The sequence below is a fragment of the Triturus cristatus genome, chromosome 4_2, assembly GCF_964204655.1.
Source record: "Triturus cristatus chromosome 4_2, aTriCri1.1, whole genome shotgun sequence".
NCBI lineage: Eukaryota > Metazoa > Chordata > Amphibia > Caudata > Salamandridae > Triturus > Triturus cristatus.
Genome location: NC_140586.1, coordinates 548,555,688 through 548,580,803, shown reverse-complemented (window position 1 = coordinate 548,580,803; position 25,116 = coordinate 548,555,688). Strand labels below are relative to the sequence as shown.

The window sequence follows — 25,116 nt, the reverse complement described above, 5'->3', positions numbered from 1 at the left end:
TAAGGTACCCTTTCGAAGGGTTCAAGGAAGTGATCTGCTCTCATATAGAGGTGGATATCAACAGTACAGATATCCCTCTTACAACTTCTGTACACAACATTATTGACCACAATACATCCAGCAGCAATCTCAATCTACAACTTATTCCAGATCAGCACACAGAGGAAGAACAGGGCGACAGGGCAAGGATTCCTCATGTCGCCAATGATAACTTTCAGGCTCCGGCTCCTTTTTGCTTCCCACGTTCAGGCGCCCGTGGGGGGAAGAATCTCTTTATACACCCAGAACTGGCGAAAGATATCAATGGGTGCTCAACATTGTTCAGATTGTTCATACGTTAGAGTTTATTCAAATTCCACCATCCACTCCACCTCGCTTACAAGTGAAAAGGCATCTGCACCTCCTGCACTTAAAATTGATGCTCCAAAAAGAGGCAATAGAACCAGTTCCAGCATCTCAGAGAGGGAAAGGGTTCTACTCCCATTTCTTTTTGGTACAGAAGGCTTTCAAAATGTGGCAACCTATCCTAGACTTGAGGGCTCTCAAAACGTATCTCAAAAAGCAGTCCTTCCATATGGTCTCCTTGCAAGACATACTACTGCTTCTAAATTCACGAGATTTCATGGCCACTCTAGACCTACAGGATGCTTACTTTCATGTCCCCATTCATCCATCACACAGGAAGTGTCTTCGCTTCACTGTACAACCAAAAAATCGGGGAAGGTAGAGGTTAAGGCTAGGTTTACCCTCCTTACTGTATATAGTTTCACAAAAGTCGAGTATATCGAAAATAAACTAACCTATGGGGGAAATAGGATTCAACTAAAGTTCGTTGTAATTACATTACTAGAAAAGGACTCTTTTTCTAGAGACTCCTCACCCACCAGGGTTTCCCCTAGGTGGCATGCTTCATCATTGGGGTTCCTCTGAATCCTCTACGGATTGAGGCATGCTGCAACTTGCGAACTAAGTAGGAGCACTTAGTTATGGACTATGTGAGGTGCAGTGATGTGGAGTGGAAGTAAGATAAGTCTTAAAAATACCTAACTAGTGAGCTACTGTTTTATTCCCACCCCTATCTGGTATGGTTAAAATCAGGGGTTAATACGAGGGTGAAACCTGACCTTAATGAGTTTGGTTCCCCTGGTATTGCGTTTGTGTCAACATGTTTCGAGCTGTCCCCTACAAGCTCTTCATCAGGACTACACGGGGTCCAGCACTGTGCGTACAACTCCTAATAAATCCTATAATGAAGATACAGTGAAGTGGACACCTAATGTGTATACACAAAATACATACAGTTTATTTATTTATTTATTTTGAGAGTTTTATATAGCGCTGGCTAGACCCAGAGGTACCAGAGCGCTTTACATAAGGTTCCACAGAAATTACAAAATTACATCAGTTACATGTTACATCAGTTACTAGAAAAACATTTCTAGAGAGTAGAAAATGAAATAAATGCAGCTTAGAAGGGTAAGGGGGTAGGGTAGAGGGGTAGGAGGTAGATAGGATGGAGAGACGAAGGAGAGTCTGCCCAAAGTCCGGCTGGGTAGGTGACGGCAGAGGGGGAAGTCCACAGCCCATCTCCTCTTTAGCTATCGGGTAGCTCCACCAGGCATCAGCCAAACAGCTAGGTCTCAACGGTAAAACAATTAAAGAGCAAAGAGGAGGGATAAATGGAGCGTAAGGGAGAAAGAGGGTGGAGTAAAGGGGTAGGAGGGAGAATACAACGGAGAGACGAAGTAAGTTCAGTCCAAAGACCGGCTGGGTAGGTGACGGCTGAAGGGGTAGTCCACATCCCATCTCCTCTTTAGCTATCAAGTAGCTCCACTGGGCATCGGTCAAAAAGCTAGGTCTCCACGGTCAGAGGTAGGTTCACAGATTCCGTATCCTGATGGGTAGGCCGGATGGGAGAGGTGTTCGAGGACTGGCCGATGTCCTTTTTTTCTTAGAGAAGTAGCACGACGTGGTAGGGACCACAGTGGCTGGGCCCCTCTTATCTCTGGGGTCCCCTCTTTGCGCTGCCGGGAAAGGAAGCATCCGTAGAGAGTTGTCCCTGATGTGTGCCCATGTCCTTCTAAGTCCCTGAAATGATGGGTCTACTCGAGATGGCTCATAGTGGCCATTTTAGGGTCAGGCATGTGCTGGGTGTTTCCGTGTCTCTGCCTGTCAAGGTGCCTCAATGACTCTCGCCAGTCTCCCCCCCCCCCTCTGCTGCGGGGGTGCCACCTGCGTGATATCTCGTTAGGGGAGTCCCGGCCTCCATTTTGAAGTCAAGCAGGCCGAGACAGGAGCTTCCCCCCCTCCCGGTGGCTGTTTTCCTTGCCCCCATTCACTAGCGAATCTTACGAAACCAAAAATAAAAAGATACCTGGAGGGTATTCTAGTGCCTATCCTAGAGCAGCTCTCTGACCCATCGCTGCCGCGCATTCGGTATCTGTCTCTGATGGGAGAAAGGGAGGACACCGTCGCTGCCCCCACGGGGGCGAGAGGGGCAAAAACGATGGGGCGGGGTTGAGGGCACCCCCCACACTCTTACCGCAGGTTGGCTGATGTGCTCCAAGCTGAGCGTGGTGGGCCCGTCGATGGCCGACCAGACCCCCGCAGGTAGAGGCCCAGCTTGTCTCCGTGAAGGTCTTCCGTTATGCCAGGATCAATGCCCTAGTGTTGCTGGTGCCTGTCCCGTCGCGCGGAGGTCAGCGACCACAGGCTGCGGTCTCACAGCTCTTCAGGCGCCATCTTCGCATGGTGACTGGCCGGGACGTCGGGGCTCAGATCTCCGGGATGCAAGGTCGGAGACAGGCGATTTCAGGCTTCATGTGATTGGCCTGCATTCCGGTCTCAAACACTGTTCTGGATGGGGCAATAGCGCGTCGGATCACCGATCCGGAAGCTGGGAAGAGGGTTCATCTCGGAGCATCAGCTCCGAGTGACCATCTTGGTGAGGCTCCTCCCAGTTACTTAATGATACTCTGTATTTCTATTTAGGCAATACTATTGCCTCATGGTTAACAATAGGGCTAGAGGGGCTTGTAGTCACACCTTCATCAACGCACGCCTCTCAGTTCGTTACCTACTTCTGTCCCTGGAGACCGCTTCACTGTAGCCAGGAGCCACTACCAATTCACTACCAATGCCATTCGGCCTAAGATCGGTGCCAAGGATATTTACAAAGTGTCTAGCCCCGGTGGAGGCTTTCCACAGAAGGCAACATTACCAGGTGTTTCCTTACTTGGATGATTGGCTGATAAAAGGACCGTCCATTTCGGCAGCCCGGGCGTCCATGACAGTGTGGACAGGTGTGTTCAAAAGTCTAGACCTTACCTTAAACAAGGAGAAATCAAACATACACCAATCCAAAAACAATACCTTTCTGGGAGCTATATTGGACACGTCTCTGAACAAAGCGTTTCCATCACTAGAAAGACAAATCAAAGTGATATCTATGGGCTCAACTCTTCCTAAGAAAAAAGTCACTTTCAGTTCACAGTTACAAGTCTCTCCTGGTGTCAATCTCATCTTGCATCCCCCTAATTCCCTTCTGCCGCCTCATAACAACTAGACTTACAAAGGCATCAAGTGAACTGTTCTTTCGAGGATATCATCAAAGTAACACTGGTTATGCTCTAAGCCATGTCTTGGTGGACCCAGCAGAAAAACATTTCAATAGGTCTGTCTTCTCTGGCATCCCCAGCTTAGCGAGTAATAACCACAGACGCATCTCTAGAAGGATGGGGAGCGTTCCTACAAGGCCTTCAAATCAGTGACCATTGGCATCAACATAATCGCCTTCTCCACATCAATTTGCTGGAACTAAGAGCAATTTGTTTAGCCCTGCAAGCATTCCTTCCAAGGATGCGAAGCTTATCGGTTCTCATCAGGACAATACAACGGCGATGCATACTGTTAACAAGCAAGGGAGCACAAGGTCTCCTCTGTTGTCACTGGAAGCTCAATGCATCTGGGAGTGGGCGATCCAGAATGGAGTTTCACTAAGAGCAAAACATCTTCCAGGGAATCTCAATGCGACAGCGGTTACACTCAGCAGGCTCAGGTCTGCCTGCCACGAATCGGAACTGCACCAAGAAACACTGGAAAATGTTTTTGGTCTCTGGGCCAAGCCAACAATAGACTATTTGCGGCTCTGGAAAACAGGAAATGGCGGTACTTCGCAAGTTGGCATCACCATCCGGGATCCTGGGGGAATGCGTTTGCGATGGCATGGTCAGGCACCTTTGCCTACGCTTTCCCTCCCATTTCCCTCCTGCCAAGTGTTCTCATGAAGATGAAGGCAGAGCCCTGTAGGATGATCCTCATAGCCCCATCTTGCCGCACTAGTATTGGTACACATAACTTCTTCTTGTTTCGGAGAGACAGACGATTCTCTTGGATCCTATCCCATCGCTATTGACGATGTCCTGGGGTCAAGTGCTGCATCCGGATCCCAAATCGCTTCGACTAGCAGCATTGCTCCTGAACATAGAGACCTCGATCATCTGAACCTTTCCACTGAGTGTAAAGACATTCTTTCTCCCGCCCGGGCACAGAGCACTAACCAAACATATGAGACGAAATGGAAGAGGTTTTGTTTCTGGCGCCAGGAATCTGGCGTTCATCCTTTCTCCTCTTCAGCACGAGATCCTTCCTAACATCCTTTCATTGGTAAAAGCTGGTGTGGCTCATGCGTCTTAAGGTTCATCTCACGGCTATTTTACGTTATTTTATTTAGAAGAAACTCTAAAGGCCCCTCTTTATGGTCAGCGAGAATCATGACAGGACTTTTTAGGGTCTTTCCTTTGGTCAAGCTCCCTCTTCCACACTGGCACCTTAACGTGGTCTTGTCTCAACTCATGAAGCTTCCCTTCGTACCTATCCATAAGGCGGAGATTACATTTCTGTCATGGAAAGTGGCTCTACTTCTGGCTTTATCACTATCCAGGAGCCTTTTCTTCAATTTAAGGATGACTGAGTGATGTTACGTACCATCCCCAAGTTGATCCCTAAAGTTCTATTAGACTTTCATTTAAACGAACCGCTGGTTCTAAAAACTTTTTTCCTGCAATCTATAACATCAGCGCTGTCTAAAATTCTATCTCCACAGGACTAAAACCTTCCGAAAGTCACCCCAACTTTGTGGCCTACAGTGCTCCTCGTAAGGGCTATCGAGGCATCGCACTCTGGATTTCTAGTACCATCCAACATTATCATCAGGCTGCTGGAAAGCCCGTGCAGGGGAGAGTCCATTCACATTCTACTAGAGTGGTCTCTGCCTTGACAGCCTTGTTTGACGGTGTACCTGTCCAGGAGATCTGCAGGGAGGCGACCTGGAATAGTATCCACGCCTTTACCAGGCACTAGTGCTTGGATTCTTTGGTTCGCAGTGACACTGCAGTGGGCCAGGTGGTACTGAGGAACCTGTTTCCATGACGTAGAGCTTTCTTTTTCACCCCTCCTTCCTTTACTTTCTAGGAACCTCGCACATGCTTTTTTATTATTTTTCTTACTCTAATATTTCTTTTTCAGTCCCACTATAAGGGTATTTTGTCATATAGTGATATGTATTTTATATGTGTACATATATATATATATATATCACAACGAATTCTGTCCTTTCACCAAACAGAACCAGAGCAGACTTCACATACGGTATGTATTTCCTTCTTTATTTCTTGTCAGCCATTCATGACGCGTTTTGGTCGTCTCAGGGACCTTGATCACATGCTGTTTAAAAAAAAACGTATTGGGACTGACATTTTACTTTCTCGAGTCTAACTTGCACTGAAGAAAGACTTGTGACATTTCCTCATTTGTTTTCTTGATACTTTGTACCATCACTTAATGTATTAAATTAGATACATTGAATCATGCCATGAGAGCATAGTCTCTCTCAAACTGAACCTTTGTTGACAATACAGGGGTATGATACAAATCTAATTTGAATGCTTAGATTGCCTTTCCGCTTTAACAAAGTCTCTACCAAGATATAATCAGTATACTCAAGGTAACTTATATAAAATGGCAGTGCCAACCAAAATTAAGGGCAAGTGCCCATTGCAACCACTATTACTGATTTCTCGGAATTGCTTTGTCCTCCTTTCTCGCTTAATTCATATTACAACATAGCTTTACAATCAAACTCAGTTACATAACTCGGCTAGTGCCCCAATCAAACCAATTCATCTCATCCCCATCACTGGTATCATTTGCCTTCTATCCGCATTCAATGTTGTCAAGTAATTATGTGATTTGACTTAATAATAATAATAATAATAATACAGACATTTATAAAGCGTGAACAGCTACCTCAAGCAGAGATGTCCCGGCACAATAACAATAGGAGGCGCGCGAGATGAAGAAGAGCAGATCAAAGAGCTCTACCCTAGGCTAAAGAGCCTAGGGTAGAACTGAACAGTCGATTTGGCGAATAATGTTGGCAGGGAATTCCAAAGCTTAGTAGCCCCCACTGTGAAGGATCTGCCTCCTAAGCGAGCTTTAACAAAGCGCGGAGTACATAGCAGATTTTGAGATTTTGACCTCAGTGAGCGGTTTTGTTTGTAGCGGCACAACCGGTGTTTAAGGTAACTAGGGCATTTTCCATGTATTGTCCAAAATGCCAGAGTTAAAGCCTTAAACTCAATCCTTTTTGGTATCGGCAACGAGTGGAGCTGTTTGATATACGGAGAGATATGATGACGAAACGGTACATGTCTAATCAATCTCGCAGCCGCATTCTGTACCATCTGCAGTCTTCTGACTAGGTATGCGGGCAGACCCAGGTAGAGGTAGTTAGCATAGTCCAGCCTAGATGTCACTGTGGCATGGATAAGTCCTCCAGCAGTAAATGTAAAAATTTCCTCAGGTGTCTTAATTTGCTGAAGCATGAGGCTGTCACCTGCCGAATTTGAGCTTTGAAAGAGAAATCTACTTCCCATTTCACTCCCAAGTTTTTTGCCGTAGTTGCTGAAGTGGGTGACAGGCCCATTTCAGCCGGCCACCAAATACCAGCTGCTGGCGGCAGAGCCTTGCCGCAGAACAACACTTCAATTTTCTCTGCATTAAGTTTAAGTTTATTGTTGTTCATCCACTGGGCCATGTCTCTCAGGCATCACTTAAATCTCTTGAAGGAGTCCACAGACTGGTCTTTAAAGGAAAACACCAGCTGGGTGTTGTCAGCGTATGATATCGCCTTCACTCCCCAGTTAGCTATGAGGGAAAACAGAGGGGCCAGATATATATCAAAAAGAAGCGGGCTCAAAGCCGACCCCTGTGGTACCCCACACCATAGTTGTTTGGTTTCCGACTGGTGGGGTTGCAGAGCGACCTTCTGCGTACGATTTTTAAGGAAAAACTTCAGCCAGGTGAGTACCACTTCCCTAATTCCGATTGCTTGCAGTCTGTGTACCAGGATTTGGTGGTCCACCGTATCGAACGCTGGGGATAAGTCTAGGAGCACCAGCATCGCTGATAATCCAATGTCCACAGACATTCTAACCAACTCTGTCACCTCCAACAGTGCAGTCTCGGTACTGAAACCAGTCCGAAAGCCGGACTGAGTATCATGCAAAATGTCATGGCTCTCAATAAAATTAGCCAACTGTCGCTGGACGATTATTTCCATCATTTTTGCTGGTGCTGGTTATGATGAGATTGGGCGATAGTTGTTTAACTCCCCTGGATCCACATTGGGTGTTTTCCCAAGGGGGAGGAGCACGGCATGTTTCCATATATCAGGGAAAATACCAGAAGCGAGAGATGTGTTCGATATATGATTCAGAACATGGATTATCGAGTGGGCCAGCTCTTTCCACAATTTAGGGGGGCATGGGTTCTCTGGGGATCCTGACCTACAACTCCGGATCTCTACCAGTTATTCCTGTTGGAAGATGGGAAGGAATTCCGTAAAAAGGAGTATTCGGAATTCCTGCTCCCACTTTCTTCTGTTTTTTCAGTCTCTACCGCAGTTGTGAAGGTGTTGTAGACTTTCCGAATTTTACTATCGTAAAAGGCCGATATTTTTGCATGCAGAGAGGGGGACGACTGAATTTCATTTTCCAGCTCCCTCTTAATCGGGGTTTTATTATTATATGCTCCTAAGTGCTACACTGCACTCATCTTAGTGTTCCCTCTCCCTAACTACAGACAAGAATGACATTTCTCATCAAAATTCAGGCCATTCGGTGCCTTGCTATCTAGTGTCAGAATGTATCTTGTTTCTAATTCACGCAATTTTCTAGTGCGATCACCCCCTCTCCTATCAGCTGGCACTGCATCGATGACAAAATACCTAACTTGTGTTGGGTCTTTCCCATGCACCACCTCGCAATGCCTGGCCACTGGGTTTGATCGATCACCATTAACTATGGCTCTCATATGCTGCAAGATTCTTTTGTGAACCTGTAGCGTGGTACTGCCCACATACTATAGCCCGCACACGCATGTCAGCACATAAATAGCAAACTCTGTTTTGCAATAATACGATCCCACGATTAACTTTTTTCTCCTAATGGTTTTGAGAAGGTGACGGTATCCTGGCCCATACTACAAGCTCTGCAGTGACTACACTTTTTGAAGCCTGCAGATGGTTTCAACCAACTCTCTCCCCGTTCAATTTCTGGGCTAGTTTTTACAATTGCTTCCTTTAAAGATGGTGCTCTTTGGTAAGTTATAGGAGGGTGTCTGGGAAGTATTCTGCCTACTACAGGGTGAGATTTCAACAAATGACAATTCCTATTACATAGATCCCTCAATTCTCTGTGATGAGTATTATAGGTGGTTAAGAACCTAACCTGGGGTTTGACTTCCCCCTCCCTTACTTCTCTCTTAGAGAATAGGATACTTTCCCATTTCTTTTTGTTGGCTGCCCTGTGCGCCTTCTCTTCCACTCTTCTACTGTAGCTCCTCTCTAGAAATCTTGGACTCATATCCTTCTGACATTTATTTAGTTCAGTTTCAGTACGACAGTTCCTGTTCGTTTGCAGCATTTCTCCGTATGGTATGCTTATTTTGGTATGATTTGGGTGAAAACTCGTGGCATGCAGTGTAGAATTGCCTGCTGTTTCCTTTCTGTGGAGTCTAGTATCTAACATCCCCCTTGTACAAAACCTTCAGTGTCTAAAAATGTTATATCACTTTTGCTAATGGAATGAGTGAACTTAAAATCCAGGTTATTGTCATTCGAAAGATCAACAAATTGTTCTGCAGATTCAGTGGTGCCCCTCCAAATTACAAACAGATTGTCAATTAATCTTATCCACATCACCATGTGTCTATCCCATACTTGTACATGTTCCTTGCGGAACACCTGTTCCTCCCACCAGCCCTCATGCAAGCATGCATAACTGGGGGTGAAACAGGTGCCCATCGCAGTCCACTGCTGCTGTTAATATAGCTCCCCACCAAAAAAGAAGAAATTCTCTCCTGTAGGAAGTGTTGAATAGCTCTCAACCCATCAGTATGGGCTATGCTGGTGTACAACAATGTTATATCAAGTGCTATTAGCACATAATCATGTTCTATTGGTGTATCATAAATCATTTTGAGAAAGTCGCCACTGTCCCGTACAAATTATGGTAGATTTGATACATATGGTTTTAGGAAGAAGACAATGTATTTAGAGGTATTTTCCATCATGCTATCAGTAGCTGATATGATGGGCATCCAGGGGGGAAATTGGCATTCTTGTGTACTTTTGGAATTAAATAAAAGGCCAGAGTTCTTGGCGTGTCATTTTTGAGGTACCTCAGTTCATCATCCAAGACTAATCCCTCCATCCTCCACCATTCTAAGTCTTCTACAAATAATGCATGTGCCCTTGTTATTGCTTCCTGCTTGCACTGTTTGTAACAATCCCTCTGCCCAAGTTGGGAATGTGGTTCTTGTAAGTACATGTCGATTGGCCACAAAACAATGTTGCTCCCTTTATCAGAGTTTCGTACTACCACCTGTTTGTTCTTTTTTAATTTCGACACCAATTCAAAATATTTCCATTCAATGGCCTTTTTCTTTTCTCCAGTTTCATTGACCCTTCTGTGGATCTTTTTTAGGCCTTTAACAATCAATTCGTGAAAAATATCTATGTTGTCCTTCACTGTTGTTGGGGTTGTCCTCGAGCGTGGTCTGAAGGTTGTAACTGCTGCTTCCCGACATTGATATTTTCTTCTCTGATGACATCATGAATTGTTAGTTCTGTATCCGGATTATCATTCCCCAATTCTAGCTGTCTGAGGGTTCCTAGGATGGAGAGATCCGCAATAGTAGTACCTCCCATCACTGTCACTGATTGGCTCTGTTCAGTCCTTGTTTTGGGGGTTTCTCAATAGTAGTGTGGATTTTTAGGAGCTTTAATTTCCTAATGTATTTGAAAGTGTCAGTCCTGGCTTGTGAGTAGTTAAAAGTGTTTTTTGGGCAAAATGAAATTCTAAGCTTTAAGATATCTTCCTCAGATGTTGTTAGAGTTAAGTCTGATACGTTTATGATAGGCTTCCCCTTACTCAATTCCTAATTTCTTACTTTTTGATCCATGTCTTCTTGATATAACTGTATACATATATATATATATATATATATATATATATATATATATATATATATATATATATATATATATATATGCGTGTGTGTAAATGTATATATATATATATATATGCCTGAGCGCCATTACATTTTCATTAAAATACTGAAAAGCAGTGAACGACATTAACAAGGGAATTAACTCACAGCATTCACTCAATGCTTTACTTCTCGCACAGCGGCCGCCATTTTGGGACAAGTTTGTTTTGAACCAGAATTAATTTATGCAGCCTATCCAGTTTGTCATCCCTCATTCTTAAACCTTTTTATACAGGAATAAATGTTTGAATAATGACAACAATATGATACATTCGTAATTTAAATAATCAAACAATTTGTATTTTTGTAATCGGCAGAAACCTTGATTTCTTGCTTCTCTTATCCAATATTTTTCGTTGATTACATTTAAAATTTTCAGTGCAAAAGGTTTATAAAAACTTAATTCAAACAGTTTACTTGGCCAGTGCCTATTTCATAAAGTGCAATTCTTGGCAATCAAGTGCTAGTGCTTTAGTGCAAATAAATGTGTTCTCCTGACTGAAATGTATACAATTATCTTCAGAACTTCAGTCCTTTCTAAAGTGCAAGTGCTTTATAAATATATTTGTTCCATAACCCTCACAGGGGAAAGAAGCTTTCATATATTTTAAAACTATTATATTGAACATAAGGAAATGAGAATAATATCCAAAATAAACAAAATTTCCAATGATAATTATCATCAGAGATATTTTAAAGTGCTAGTGCTTTGGTAAACTAGATATAGTTAAAATAGTTACCATTTACTCCATCAACCTTGGATACTTAAATACAGTACAAGGGTTACCAAAAATGCAAGTGCTTGTTCGGTATATTATTTTTCTGTAACCACAGATTGCGGTTTAAAAAAACCTAAAGTCTATAAAAAAAAGAATTATATTAGAAAAATATATTACATTTACCTCTTTCCTTGTTTTTCCAACAAACTATACATCAAAAAACGTTTTCCCATTCCTACTAGTCTTCTCGAACCGTGGCACTGTTCACTAGTCCAAGAATTATTTTAAAAACCTTAATTTATATCATATTAGTTGGTTGTGTTTTATGTCCCCTGTATTCCAAAAGTAATTCACAAATATTAAGAATTAAAAACAAAAATGAGATTAATCGTCTTTACTATGCGCAGATTTCTTCTTATTCTCTTTTCTCCATTTTTTCTCTTAATCCAGGCAAGTAAAAAGATCCTCATCTACGTTTAACCCATGAGGTTCCTTCCTGTTGAACTCAAGTATAAAATACGTTTCTAGTTTTCTGAGCTCTTTTTCACTATTTCCCCCTCTTCTTCTTCTGGGGATTTCTGCTATACAGGTATATTGCAAGCTCAAGGGATTACTTTGGTGATGGGCTTCAAAATGCCTTGCAATCGGACAAGTTCTATCCTGATTTACAATCGCTCTCCTGTGTTGCAGAATTTGTTTATATACAGGCAAGGTTGTGCTTCCTATATACATTGTGCAGCAAGGACACTGTAATAGATAGACAACAAAACTTGATCGACAGGTCAGGAAACTTCTGATGGTAATTGTTTTATTAAAAAATGTCCTAAAGTTAGTGCGATTCATGCCATGTTGGCACGCCTTGCATTTAGGACACTTTTTAAAACCTGGTTTCTGTTGTAACCATGCGGGGGCACCTCGTCTCCTTTCCTGATATTCACTTTTAACAATCATGTCTTTTAATGACTTCGATTCACTATAGGTAATGTCTGGATGTTTTTTCACTTATGATCCCAGAACTGGGTCATCTTTTATCAGATGCCAATGTCTATTTAATATAGATCTGATCTCTTTATGTTTGACATCAAATGTCGTTATGAATCTAGAATTCTCCTGATTTTTCTGTTCTTTCCTATCATTTTTCCTCTGTTGTGTTCTAGATGGTTCGAACAAGACTTTTTGTCTTTCTAGATTTCTAGCCTTGGTGGCTGCCCCTTTTATAACATCAGGCAGATAGCCTCTCTGGATGAACCTATCTGTCATTTCTCGTTCTATTATACTGTACTCTTCCTGATTGCTACATGCCCTTCGTGCTCTATAGAACTCCCCAAAGGGGATGCTCCTAATCAAGGGTGCAGGATGAGCACTACCCATGTGGAGAACAGTGTTTCCAGCAGTAGCTTTTCTAAAAACTGTGGTCTACAATTTTTCTCCTACGGGTTCTACCCGAATATCTAAAAAGTCTATAGTGTTCTTACTGTGTTGTCCTACAAACTCTAGATTAAGAGAAATTTGGTTAAGGTCCCTGATGAATAATTCTATGCGTGTCTCCGTGCCCCGCCACAGCACTAAGACGTCATCAATGAACCGAACCCATAACAAAATATGTTCTGCCCAATGTTTAAGGGACGAGCCTCCGAGCACCTGCTATATATATATTTGATTGTGGGTATATTTGGATGCCCATTGTTAAATCTTTGTTTAGGCATAAAGGAAGAATTTAAGAATTAAAAATGTGCCTTTCTCTTTTACTTCTCCTGGTGTATATTCTATTCAAAGACAGTTTTGACAAAAATGTGCTCCTAACTGCTAGCTACTCTGATTTAAGCATGTGAATCTATAAAGGTTCCAGTTCCAATACTGGTGTAAGAAAATAAGTTACTTACCTGTAACTATAGTTCTCTAGTTTTGGAATCTTTCATAGATTCAAATGCGGCCCACCCTCCTCCCCTGAGAAGCTCACCTTTTGAGACCTTTATGGTTAGGTTTATGGCACTAGTGCTGTGAAAATGGTCTGAGGTTCTCTTAGGAGTGTTCTAGAGGGTAGAGTATTCTGATTGGCTAAAGACTAGTTTTTGGTCTCTTTTACAAAAAGAGATGGATATGTTACAAAACTGAAATGGGCCTAGGCCTGTTTTTCTAGTTTATGCTAACTTTGCATTGCTGTTTTGATATACCGAGGACTCCCATCTCGACGACGGGGAATGATTCAAGCATGTGAATCTATGAAATATTCCAATACTGGAGAACTATAATTACAGGTAAGTAACTTATTTTCTTCTGGACTGTATGTTTTGCATGTGGCTGGTTCCTATGTCATGGCACAAATTAATAAAGATGAAATGGAATGTTCTCAGATTACCATTTATCCAATTGAGACTAATTTCCATCCACCAGGTTGGCTGTCTATATGTGCCTATTCCTGATTTTCCATTTGCCTCTACTTATATAGTACCAGGAGATCATTTTGACGTAGGTGTTAAAACAGACTGAAGTTGATGGAGGTGACGTGTTTTGGAGCAAATTGCGTTTCGGTTCATGACATTTTGAGTGATAGCCTGCTGGTTCCATCAAATCTGTTATATGATGGTCTAATAATCATCAGCTGATTTCAAGGAATATCCTTTGATAACTCCAGAGAACATAATTTACAGGTTTGTAAGTGGTGCCGGTATGATGGCCATGCAAACAGCTAATCAAACAATAGTATGTAGCATGGCTTTCTGTTGAAAGTTAGAAAATGTATTTGACAAATGGGTTAGCATTAACTAAGTTGTGCATTTTCTGTTTTTCAGAAACGGAAGCCGGATCCATTTTAAAGCCAGTCACAGAAATTCGTATCCTTTATTATTGTAAATATCACTGTTTCTTAATACTGGAGCACTTAGTTTCCCCCAAACGCAAGAATTGTCCACCTGCAGGCCAGGAACTAGTGAAACTTTCTATGTGGGTATGTTTCTTCAATTAAAGATTCTTGGTATAGTACAACCTCTCCTGTTCCATATCTTGCAGAGGACCTCTCGCTCCAATCTTCATCTCCTCTTGAAAGGGTCTTATAGAAAATCTATAGTTTTACATGGATCCCTTTGTTTTTAGGTCTCTGCTCTAGGCAGCACATGTGCTGTCTCGAATAGACATGTATATACTTTGCGGGCTTCAGCTCCCCCATAGGCTTCCCATTTTCTGGCTCCATCATTGCTCTCCCTATTTCTTCTCCCCATTTGTCCATAGCATGCATGTGCAATACCTCTTCCTGCGTTTAATCCTCCTTGAGAGCATGGACCAATTACCAGCATCCATCCACAGCTCCCATTTTAGCAACTGTTTTAGGAACTACTTTTAAAATTGATTTTGAGCACTACACACGAGTGCTTGTGCTTTCACTCAACTCCGAGAGCTGTTTCTGTAAACAGCCCTATAAATCTTGTCCTTATCTCGTCACGTTTGCTGTCCATTCAAAGACTGAGAGCAAATGTGAGACGCTGTTTTCCGAAGGCCTGTTCCGTCGCCCCACACCCTCCCTCATCTCTGCTTGCCCCTCCAAGCTTTCCCCCTCCATCACCGCCGCTCTTTCTGTCTCCTCCCCTCTGCGTCCCTCGTTTGTTCTTTATTTATTTCCTCAACTCTCTGACTCCAAATCCATCAGAGCTATATTTAGCTTCCCAGCCACTTCCTCCTTTGCACTTTGTTCAGGAAATGAGCACAGCTGTTTCCTCTAATCCCAGCGGCAGGCTCGGATTGTCAAGGTGAGCAGTTTGACATGAGCCACTGGTCCTGTGGCCTAGACCAGTTGGTGCACCACTTGTTTGGTGGACTAAGCAGTATAATCGGCCAGGGCAGTCCTGGTTTCCGCTCCAAGTGCACAACATGAAAGGCTGTTATTACCTGAGCCCTACTCACATTAGGCTGGCTAGTTGTCAGAGGCAGAGTGACAAAGAGCTGCTCCTTCTGTCACAGCATGAGTTGTGCCTGCTGCTTGCTCCCTCCAAGTGCGACATAGTCCTTAAGGAGCTGCTGCTGATGGGAAGCCATTAGAACTCACTTTACAGGGGACTGTGGTAGGGAGGACTGGAAAGTTATGGTGGTGGGGGGCTGGTTAGGGTCAGCGAGGGAGCTCCTCAGGGTATTTATGTCCCTCTCGCCTCCATGGAATGGGGGAGAGGGCCACATTAATCTCTGTGGTTCTTTTCCTGACAGATATCAATTACCTTAATCAGCCGGGAGAGTATGTTCCCATAACCTACTTTGAAATTGGGAAGCCGGGTTTGAATCCCGTTTTTTGCTCAACATCCTGTGATTCTAGGCAAATCACTTAATCTCCCTGTGATTACAATTTTTTTTTTTAAATGGATTTGATATTATGTAATATAATCCGCTGTTTGTGTGAAGCTCTCTAATGCACTCAGGCCAAATTTGTGCTAGATAAAACTGCAACAAGAAAAAATAAAAAACAACACTCACATCTCTCTTCCTTGCCCCTCTCACTGAAAGTCAAACTGAATCTCTGTAGCAGAGATCGTGGCACATTCAGTCGCTCACCTGCCCACTTTTCTGAATGTCAGACAGCCCCTGGAGGCCTCTACATCCACATATGCGATGACATGCCTAATTAAGCGATTTAAGTTGCATAGCCTGTGATATTTCATGTTCTACATATTCTGCACCCCCATTTTTTTTATTTCTTCAGCAATCTAGTCATCTTCTTCCTGCACTTCATTTTGCTCAGAAAGTACATATCAATGGTGCACTCAGGAACCTCTTGCTCCGGAACACAGAAAAAATGGTGGTGTTTTTTTCATTCTTGCACACTGTGCCTTGTTTGATGTGTAGTGTCCTCCCCCCTCCCTTTGCTGGCCATTACTTTCAGACCATGGTGGGCGTGGAGAGGGTGAGAGCATGCAGGGGCCTCACAGGGAGACCATTCTCACCTAAGCACACCTGGAGCATCAGCAGCCATGTGCTTTATACATTATTGGATTTTTCATAGATTCACCTGCTTGAATCATTCCACACCATCGAAGTGGGAGCCCCACGGTACCATACTTAGCTGTATGTATTGTACCAGAGGCCATAATGGCAATGGAAGTCACATTTATAGCCTATCTATGTCCTTTTTTTAAACAGGACCAAACTTGAAACATAACTAATCAGGCGACAGCCCCCTCTACAACACTCCAGACAGAGGCTGAATCCCTCAGTTGTGTGAAGGGAGTGTCACTGAGTTCTGTTCAGTTTTGTCTTCAGCTTACTTGTGTGCTTATTAAATTTTTACAATTTCTGGATCTTTCAAAACAGGTCTCTTCAGATTCTGCAAATCCTGTGGGAAAAAGAGACTGCATGTGGACGACCCACATAAGGACTGCCTGTACTGCCTTTACCCTCAACATCAGATGAAGGAGTACAGGATCTGTCATACATTTTCATCAAAGACTCTGCGAGATGACGTCTTCTTATATGGCTAAAGAAATTCAAGGCCCAGACATCAAGTGCTTCTGATGAAGACAGTGATTCATCTCATACAACTCTCAAAAGGTCAAGTTCTTCTGACTATGGGGCTTATTAAGGAAGTAGAAAGGCCTTAAAAACACATAAAGATCCCTTGAGAAAGGAGTATCTACAACTTGTCTCCACAGGGACGGCCTCATCCCAACCATCTACTCCTTATGACAGTAGAAAATGGAGTGAAAATGGTTCCCTTCCTCAGAGCCGTTGATTTCAAAATGACTAAAATTGCCAACGACTCCGTAGACACCGGCATCACTGACGGAAATGACGACTACAAGTATTTCAGCATTGTCGTCGAAAGCAGTGACGAAGACAGCCCCCACAGCTACAGTTGTGAAGGCATCGTCGGCAGAAGGTCGGGCATCCAATTTACCGTGAAAGAAAGCTGCATCAGCAAATGCTCCATCAGCGCCCAAGCTGTCTACGAAGGCATCATCTACAGAGATGCCGGCGGCACCCAAACTGTCAACAAAGGCATCATCAACGGATACTCAGTCGGTGCCCGTGCCATTGATGAAGACATCATCGATGGGTACACCATCCAGAACCTTACTGTTGACGGGAGAGGTGGTGACACTACAGACTTCTGCACCATTGGCGACGACACTATTACCAAAGGAAGATCTACTGTCGACGCCACTGCTACCCTTTACATCGTGGATGGGTTAAAAATTATAAAGACAGTCTTAACACCACCGCTTACCTCACCAAGTAAGATATCACCTCTGCTGCCTAGCTATTTTCTTGATATAGAGTACTCTGATGAAGATGGTACTTATGGAGATGCCTACAGTCCTTCAGAGCTCCTGGTAAAGTACCAGGATGAGGACTCTGTTGTTTACTATAGGACTGGAAAACGATGCTACAAGATTGCAAGAGGCGATTTCCAGACACCCCACAAGAACAACCACCGCAACCGGTTCTTCCTGCTACGCCAATAAATGTGGTCCCACCAATCACACCCAGGATATCACTTGTGCCCAATATACCATCCCCAAGAGAGGGGCATTCATCCTTGAAGGATGAACATTAAGAGGTTGAGATTCATGAACCCAACAATCATGGGATGAAAGAGATGATTATCTGGTCCCTACTCCGTCTCCTCCCTGCCTCACCCTGCAGATTCTCACCGGAGGACATTGGGGGCTTTTATAATTTAATGGACATGGCGGCTGCCAGGGTCCACCTCCCGACTTCTGTTTCCTACATGACTTCAAGGAGCAGGCTAGAAAGTTGATAAGGGCAATTCCGGTCATAGATTATATTTGGGAGGAAGGAATAAAAATTATGGCAACGGTTACTCCAGTTCCACCACGTCTTGACAAGAAGTACTAGGCCACAGATGATTCTCCAGCCTGCCTAACTAGTCGTCCCAAACCAGATTCGGCCATTTCACAGGCTACACAAAGACGTTCCAAGAATCCATCTACCCCATCTCAGTGCCTCCCGACAGAGGGTAGGTGCTTAGAAAATATATGGAAAAGGTACTTCCTCATGTCAGCCAACACAGTGCGCGCAGCCAATGCCCTAGCAATTTTGGGGCACTATGATATTGGAGGAAAGTAGGATCTGCTTCCATAGTTACCCCCACTTTTTGCTTGGTGCCAGTATGTTTTTGACTAGTCTGACTGGGACCATGCTAATCTGGACCACAGTGTAGAAGGCTGGCTTAGTATATGGTTCACACTTGTAAAAAACCACAGAGCTAGCGGAATCCCACTGAGACAGCACCGGATTTAAAAGTAACTCAACATAGTGATATGGTGAAAGAAATTATTTATTCACCAGGAGTGTGCACAATTGGTTAGCACCCGCCAGCACAATGCTATTCCAATTCTTGGAATCGACATATGAAAAAACACAGCACCAAATGCACCACTCAATTCTTATAATACAAATGGGTCCAAGTCCTCAAAGTAGTACGTTTTCCAAAAGGTTCTTCTTTATTATTCAATTTGAAATGTGCATTCTTTGACAACAGCAAAAACAGCCGACGCGTTTCGTCCAACTTTGGACTTCTTCAGGGCTGTAACAAATTTACATACAAGAAATGAAAATGAATCACATACATAAAGACAAAAGCACAAGCAGCATATACAATACATTTAAAAATATTAAAAAAAGCACTAAAGAAAGCACTTTGGGCACAAACATATTGTTTACAACCTGTGACGGGCTCATATGAGCATCGCATATTGTGGCTAAAAAGGCTTCAGAAATAAGCACAACATAACTATAAGATACTATATACATTGAAATGTCAAGTCCGTATATTAGTAGGATATCAGGGCACTCCTCTCCATATGTCACATGTTGGGATGCCCCTTAAACTATCACATGTAAAGCAGAGGAATGGAGAACAAAGAGGGAAAGAAAAAGGAGAAAGGGGATCGTCATCCAAGGTAAGAAGTGCAGAATAAGTTAAATAACCGACGTCTAAAAAGGGGGATTTTAAAAAAACGGGGATTTAAAAAAAACACCCGTAAGGACAGAAGGAAATGAGATCAGGTGGCGACAAACAATGGGAAGAAAGCAAAACAAAATGGTGATATCAATTAACCCCAAAAAAGAAAAAAATGAGACGGGAGACAAAAGTGACTTAAAACAAACACTCAATCCGTACCCACCTAAGATATTAGGTTGGAAGAAGAGCACATATGGTATTAATCAGCTCAATTTCGCGAGTTTACCACAATCCAAATGGATATAATTAATCCTTGGTATGAGATCACCGTCCCTAAAGGGTAAGACAGGTCACATCAGAGGCACCATAGACAAGAACATTCTCCAAAGCTATTGTTATATAGTAGTCAAAGTATAATCCTACTTACTATTTAAATATAGAGATGAGTAGCATTGATTAAAAGTGGAGTGTACAAGAGCGATGAAACTTTGTCGTCAGTTACAAACCATAATGGGATATTAGGTTTGAGCGTAATTGCCTCGAATGATAAGAGCAAATTGGTCTTATCGTGGAATACCTATAAAAATAAGGAAGGCAAATTCTTTAGAGAGATGGGCGTTTACAGCTGAGGTAAGTGCAGTCAAACTATTCAGAATCCTAAGTAAACAGGACCGAGAACATGATTCGTGTGAGGAATAGGTTGGGCCTGTCCTGCGTACCTCAGGTATAAAAATATCAAGAACAAGACTAGATAACCTGTAATAATAGCCCAAATGTTCATATCAGGAATGAGTTAAGCCTATCCTACGCACAACATGTATTAAAAGTACCAAAACAACCCTGTAAATCTCTTATTTACAAGCGAGGAGTCTCTAGGAGGTAACAGCCTTTCAAGTAAATAAATCGTGTCCGCTATGGTTGTCCAAAACGTGCTGTTAATGTAAAGCACCAAAACCATATGGTTATCCAAAACGTGCTGTTAATATAAAGCACCAAAAACCTTATATGAAGGCATATAGAGCAGCTTCTTACCCGATTCAGTATTCAAAAAAGGATCAAAAGGGAGGCGTCCGCCCCGTCCGGTAACAGCGATATCAACTGGAGAAGAATATCCATGCTTAAATAGTGTCAGGTGTCAGGCTACACCTGAAAGTGATTCCCATGTGCGGGAAAGTCAATTGCAGGTCAGGCGTCTCCCGAATGAAAAAAACGTTGATTGGCCGGTCGCCATATTGGAGTGGTGAACGGAGCCTATAAACACGTTACCCATATCATTTCCTAACGCTGTGATTGTAAACAAACGTATACAGATAACCTTATACTAAACCCGATGTTATGTCCCATGTGAGCATAGGGTCACCTATGAGCAGCACCGTAAAGATAAAACCTAGAATAAAGTTACATTGTAAGCGGTATGTTGTAAATAAACGTCTCCGTAGTTTGTAATATACAAATCAGCGTTGCCGTTCTCGGCGTAACCACTATGAGCCATCCGAGCCATTATATGAGCCGGGTGGGATCCGAAAGACTAACATCTTAGAGTTATGGTCCATGCGGGGTCGTATAATGAAACAAACGATCTCCACCAAAGTGTATTCAAAAAGCGCCGCCATCTTGGAGTGGCCTAAGAGAAGATCGCTTACAGAAGACAGCAGTCATATAAAAAGTGTTTGAATCTCATAATCACATGGGTGAAAGAAACGGCAGTCAAAACGTAAAAAGAGCCAAGCCCAACACAAGGGGAGGCACCCTCAACAAAGGGGGATACATGATTGGCAATAACCAAAAGGTCAATGCCTCAAATACAGGAAGGTCGCTACCTTCAAGGAGTAATGAACGCCCACAAAACCGTCAGCTTAAAGAACACAATGTGAACTGGGTACATCTTAATAAATGGACAATGCAACAGAGAGCGTCAGGTAGGGAAACCCGGTCCGTTCAAGAATGGTCAAAAGTGGTATATCATGGGGGCGAATAAGATCCAGCGTACCCGCTAGAGAAAGAGAAAGGAGTACAGAAAACACAGGGAATAATCCAAAGCCCGACATAAGTGTAGCAGGGCAACAATCCCACAGCAATAGTGTCCATAAGTCATGTATCATAAAGAAAGTAGTGTCCAGAGGCAAAATGAAGGGACAGTGGTACAGTTAGCAAACAGGACATAAGTCAAGAATGGAATAATAACACACAAATATGTTGAGCATTACATCAAGCGTGGACATTAGTGGCATCATTCAGAAAACATGTTTAATTTTAGTGCAGATTGGAAACACAAGGGTCACCTAAAAGGGAAAACAGTTGGTTGAACCTGTAGATTTCAGAGAAAATAATGCATTTCGGATTCACTGTTGTGACCCATCTCTACGCATCGAAGTCTACAAATCCAACTTGCTTCATTTCTTCTCAAGTCCTGTTCCCTATTCCCACCCCTAGGTGAGATCCGAATGTGATCAATGCCAAAAAACCACAACTCATTCAGATTGTGATGTTGTTCCTGGCAGTGTAATGTTAGGGGGTATCTCAGATCCCCATTCTTGACTGCCCTTAAGTGTTCCTGTATCCTGACTTTTAGTTCCTGTATCCTGACTTTTAGTTCTCTTTTCGTGCTGCCAACATATATATTATGTGATATATCTTATCACATGGGCACATATATCTTATCACATGGGCATCCCAGTATATACGTCACAAACTTGGACCGGCCAATCAACGTTTTTTTCATTCGGGAGACGCCTGACCTGCAATTGACTTTCCCGCACATGGGAATCACTTTCAGGTGTAGCCTGACACCTGACACTATTTAAGCATGGATATTCTTCTCCAGTTGATATCGCTGTTACCGGACGGGGCGGACGCCTCCCTTTTGATCCTTTTTTGAATACTGAATCGGGTAAGAAGCTGCTCTATATGCCTTCATATAAGGTTTTTGGTGCTTTATATTAACAGCACGTTTTGGATAACCATATGGTTTTGGTGCTTTACATTAACAGCACGTTTTGGACAACCATAGCGGACACGATTTATTTACTTGAAAGGCTGTTACCTCCTAGAGACTCCTCGCTTGTAAATAAGAGATTTACAGGGTTGTTTTGGTACTTTTAATACATGTTGTGCGTAGGATAGGCTTAACTCATTCCTGATATGAACATTTGGGCTATTATTACAGGTTATCTAGTCTTGTTCTTGATATTTTTATACCTGAGGTACGCAGGACAGGCCCAACCTATTCCTCACACGAATCATGTTCTCGGTCCCGTTTACTTAGGATTCTGAATAGTTTGACTGCACTTACCTCAGCTGTAAACGCCCATCTCTCCAAATAATTTGCCTTCCTTCTTTTTATAGGTATTCCACGATAAGACCAATTTGCTCTTATCATTCGAGGCAATTACGCTCAAACCTAATATCCCATTATGGTTTGTAACTGACGACAAAGTTTCATCGCTCTTGTACACTCCACTTTTAATCAATGCTACTCATCTCTATATTTAAATAGTAAGTAGGATTATACTTTGACTACTATATAACAATAGCTTTGGAGAATGTTCTTGTCTATGGTGCCTCTGATGTGACCTGTCTTACCCTTTAGGGACGGTGATCTCATACCAAGGATTAATTATATCCATTTGGATCGTGGTAAACTCACGAAATTGAGCTGATTAGAACCATATGTGCTCTTCTTCCAACCTAATATCTTAGGTGGGTACGGATTGAGTGTTTGTTTTAAGTCACTTTTGTCTCCCGTCTCATTTTTTTCTTTTTTGGGGTTAATTGATATCACCATTTTGTTTTGCTTTCTTCCCATTGTTTGTCGCCACCTGATCTCATTTCCTTCTGTCCTTACGGGTGTTTTTTTAAAATCCCCGTTTTTTTAAAATCCCCCTTTTTAGACGTCGGTTATTTAACTTATTCTGCACTTCTTACCTTGGATGACGATCCCCTTTCTCCTTTTTCTTTCCCTCATTCCTCTGCTTTACATGTGATAGTTTAAGGGGCATCCCAACATGTGACATATGGAGAGGAGTGCCCTGATATCCTACTAATATACGGACTTGACATTTCAATGTATATAGTATCTTATAGTTATGTTGTGCTTATTTCTGAAGCCTTTTTAGCCACAATATGCGATGCTCATATGAGCCCGTCACAGGTTGTAAACAATATGTTTGTGCCCAAAGTGCTTTCTTTAGTGCTTTTTTAAATATTTTTAAATGTATTGTATATGCTGCTTGTGCTTTTGTCTTTATGTATGTGATTCATTTTCATTTCTTGTATGTAAATTTGTTACAGCCCTGAAGAAGTCCAAAGTTGAACGAAACGCGTCGGCTGTTTTTGCTGTTGTCAAAGAATGCACATTTCAAATTGAATAATAAAGAAGAACCTTTTGGAAAACGTACTACTTTGAGGACTTGGACCCATTTGTATTATAAGAATTGAGTGGTGCATTTGGTGCTGTGTTTTTTCATGGTTCACACTTATTTAAGTGGAGCACCTTGCATTAATCCAGCCAGCCCTTATGGTGATTTTAGTGGTCTTAGACAACCATTGAAAGCTCTCTAAGTGGTAGCTGTGGAGAGCAGCCTTCTGACTTACCTTAAAGGACTGTTAAGCAGCTTATTTTACCAGATCGTCTGATTTCCACCCAGCTCAATTCCTCTAGGTCCCTTACCCATGACTGAATCTTGGGCTTATTTGCAGACAGCCAACGGATGACCATCCTATGCTTGACTAGCAGGAATCCCAACTGCGCAAACCATCAGCACTCTCTACCCTTCTTAGGGCACGGAATCAGACCCAGCAGACAGTGCTTAGCTGTAGTTGCAATGTGGATTCTGGGGGCGCTCTGTAAGGAATCTACCACACAATACCAATACTGACAGAGTTTCCAGCTACTCCATATCATATGAGTGAACCCTGCACCCCCTCCCTTGCATCTCGGGCACTCATCTGTCCGGATGGGGTATATTCTCCTGAGTCTGGTAAGGGCGAAGTAAGCCTGGTGCAGGACATAAAAATTAGCTAACTTAAATTGGGCATTACTTGACTCTTCCTTCACCAGGGCACAGGTTCTATTCCACTTGGTATTTGCGATGGGATCCGGTATATCGGCCTCTTAGCCGGCCCTCGTCTGATAGGCAACCTGCGGTCAGTCCTCTCAGCAGCACCCGGTATACATGGGACAGCAGTCTCCAGAAAAGATCCAAGCTTCAACATCAGTCCCAGTGTGCAATTCTCCAGCGGCACAGCAGGAAAACCAGACCACTGTTCCCTCGCTACCTGGGTCAGAGCTGAAAATTGTAGGAATTGTTAATAATATAATATTCCCGCATCAACAGTTTTTACAACATTGACGATTCCTCTCAAGCCTATCTATGTGGTACTAGGGGTCATATCGCCTCAACCACCCCCATGTCCTTATCAGGCAGAGAGCGATAAGATTTAGATCATAATTACAGGATCAAAAATGTAGTAACCATTTAAGATCTCAGAAAAAATATCCAAAGGTGTCACATCATATGATTGAAATCAATATTTGAGAGACTAAAGCAGCATAACCAAAGATTGAAGGCAAGTCAATCAGACACTCTTTTTTGTGTTTACACACAGTCGATTTCAAATATATGTGGCCAATAATGCTACACAATTTAAATATTACACGAACAATTAACAGGAGAGCAAAATTAAAAAGGAAAAAGGGAAAGGAGAGAGGGGAGGAATGAATAAGTGTTGGAAATACCCATACACATAACAGAATGATATCACATCAGTATTATTGTTGGTAAGGAGGGGATATATAAGAGTAACAATAAATATCCCACATATTATTCAATTAGTACTTAACACATGTACCTCTGTGTACACTTTACAGGAATGCTAACT

At 42.6% G+C, this 25,116-nt stretch overlaps 1 protein-coding gene across 1 annotated transcript in view; it reads left to right on the top strand.

Annotated features, from left to right (window-relative positions):
- HFM1 (helicase for meiosis 1) overlaps positions 1 to 25,116 on the top strand; it is a 3,754,865-nt gene that overhangs the window by 383,826 nt on the left and 3,345,923 nt on the right. Inside the window, exon 5 of the mRNA XM_085599940.1 lies at positions 14,123 to 14,164. Within this exon, the coding sequence (XP_085456066.1) occupies positions 14,123 to 14,164 (42 nt within the window). The remainder of the gene's footprint in view (positions 1 to 14,122; positions 14,165 to 25,116) is intronic.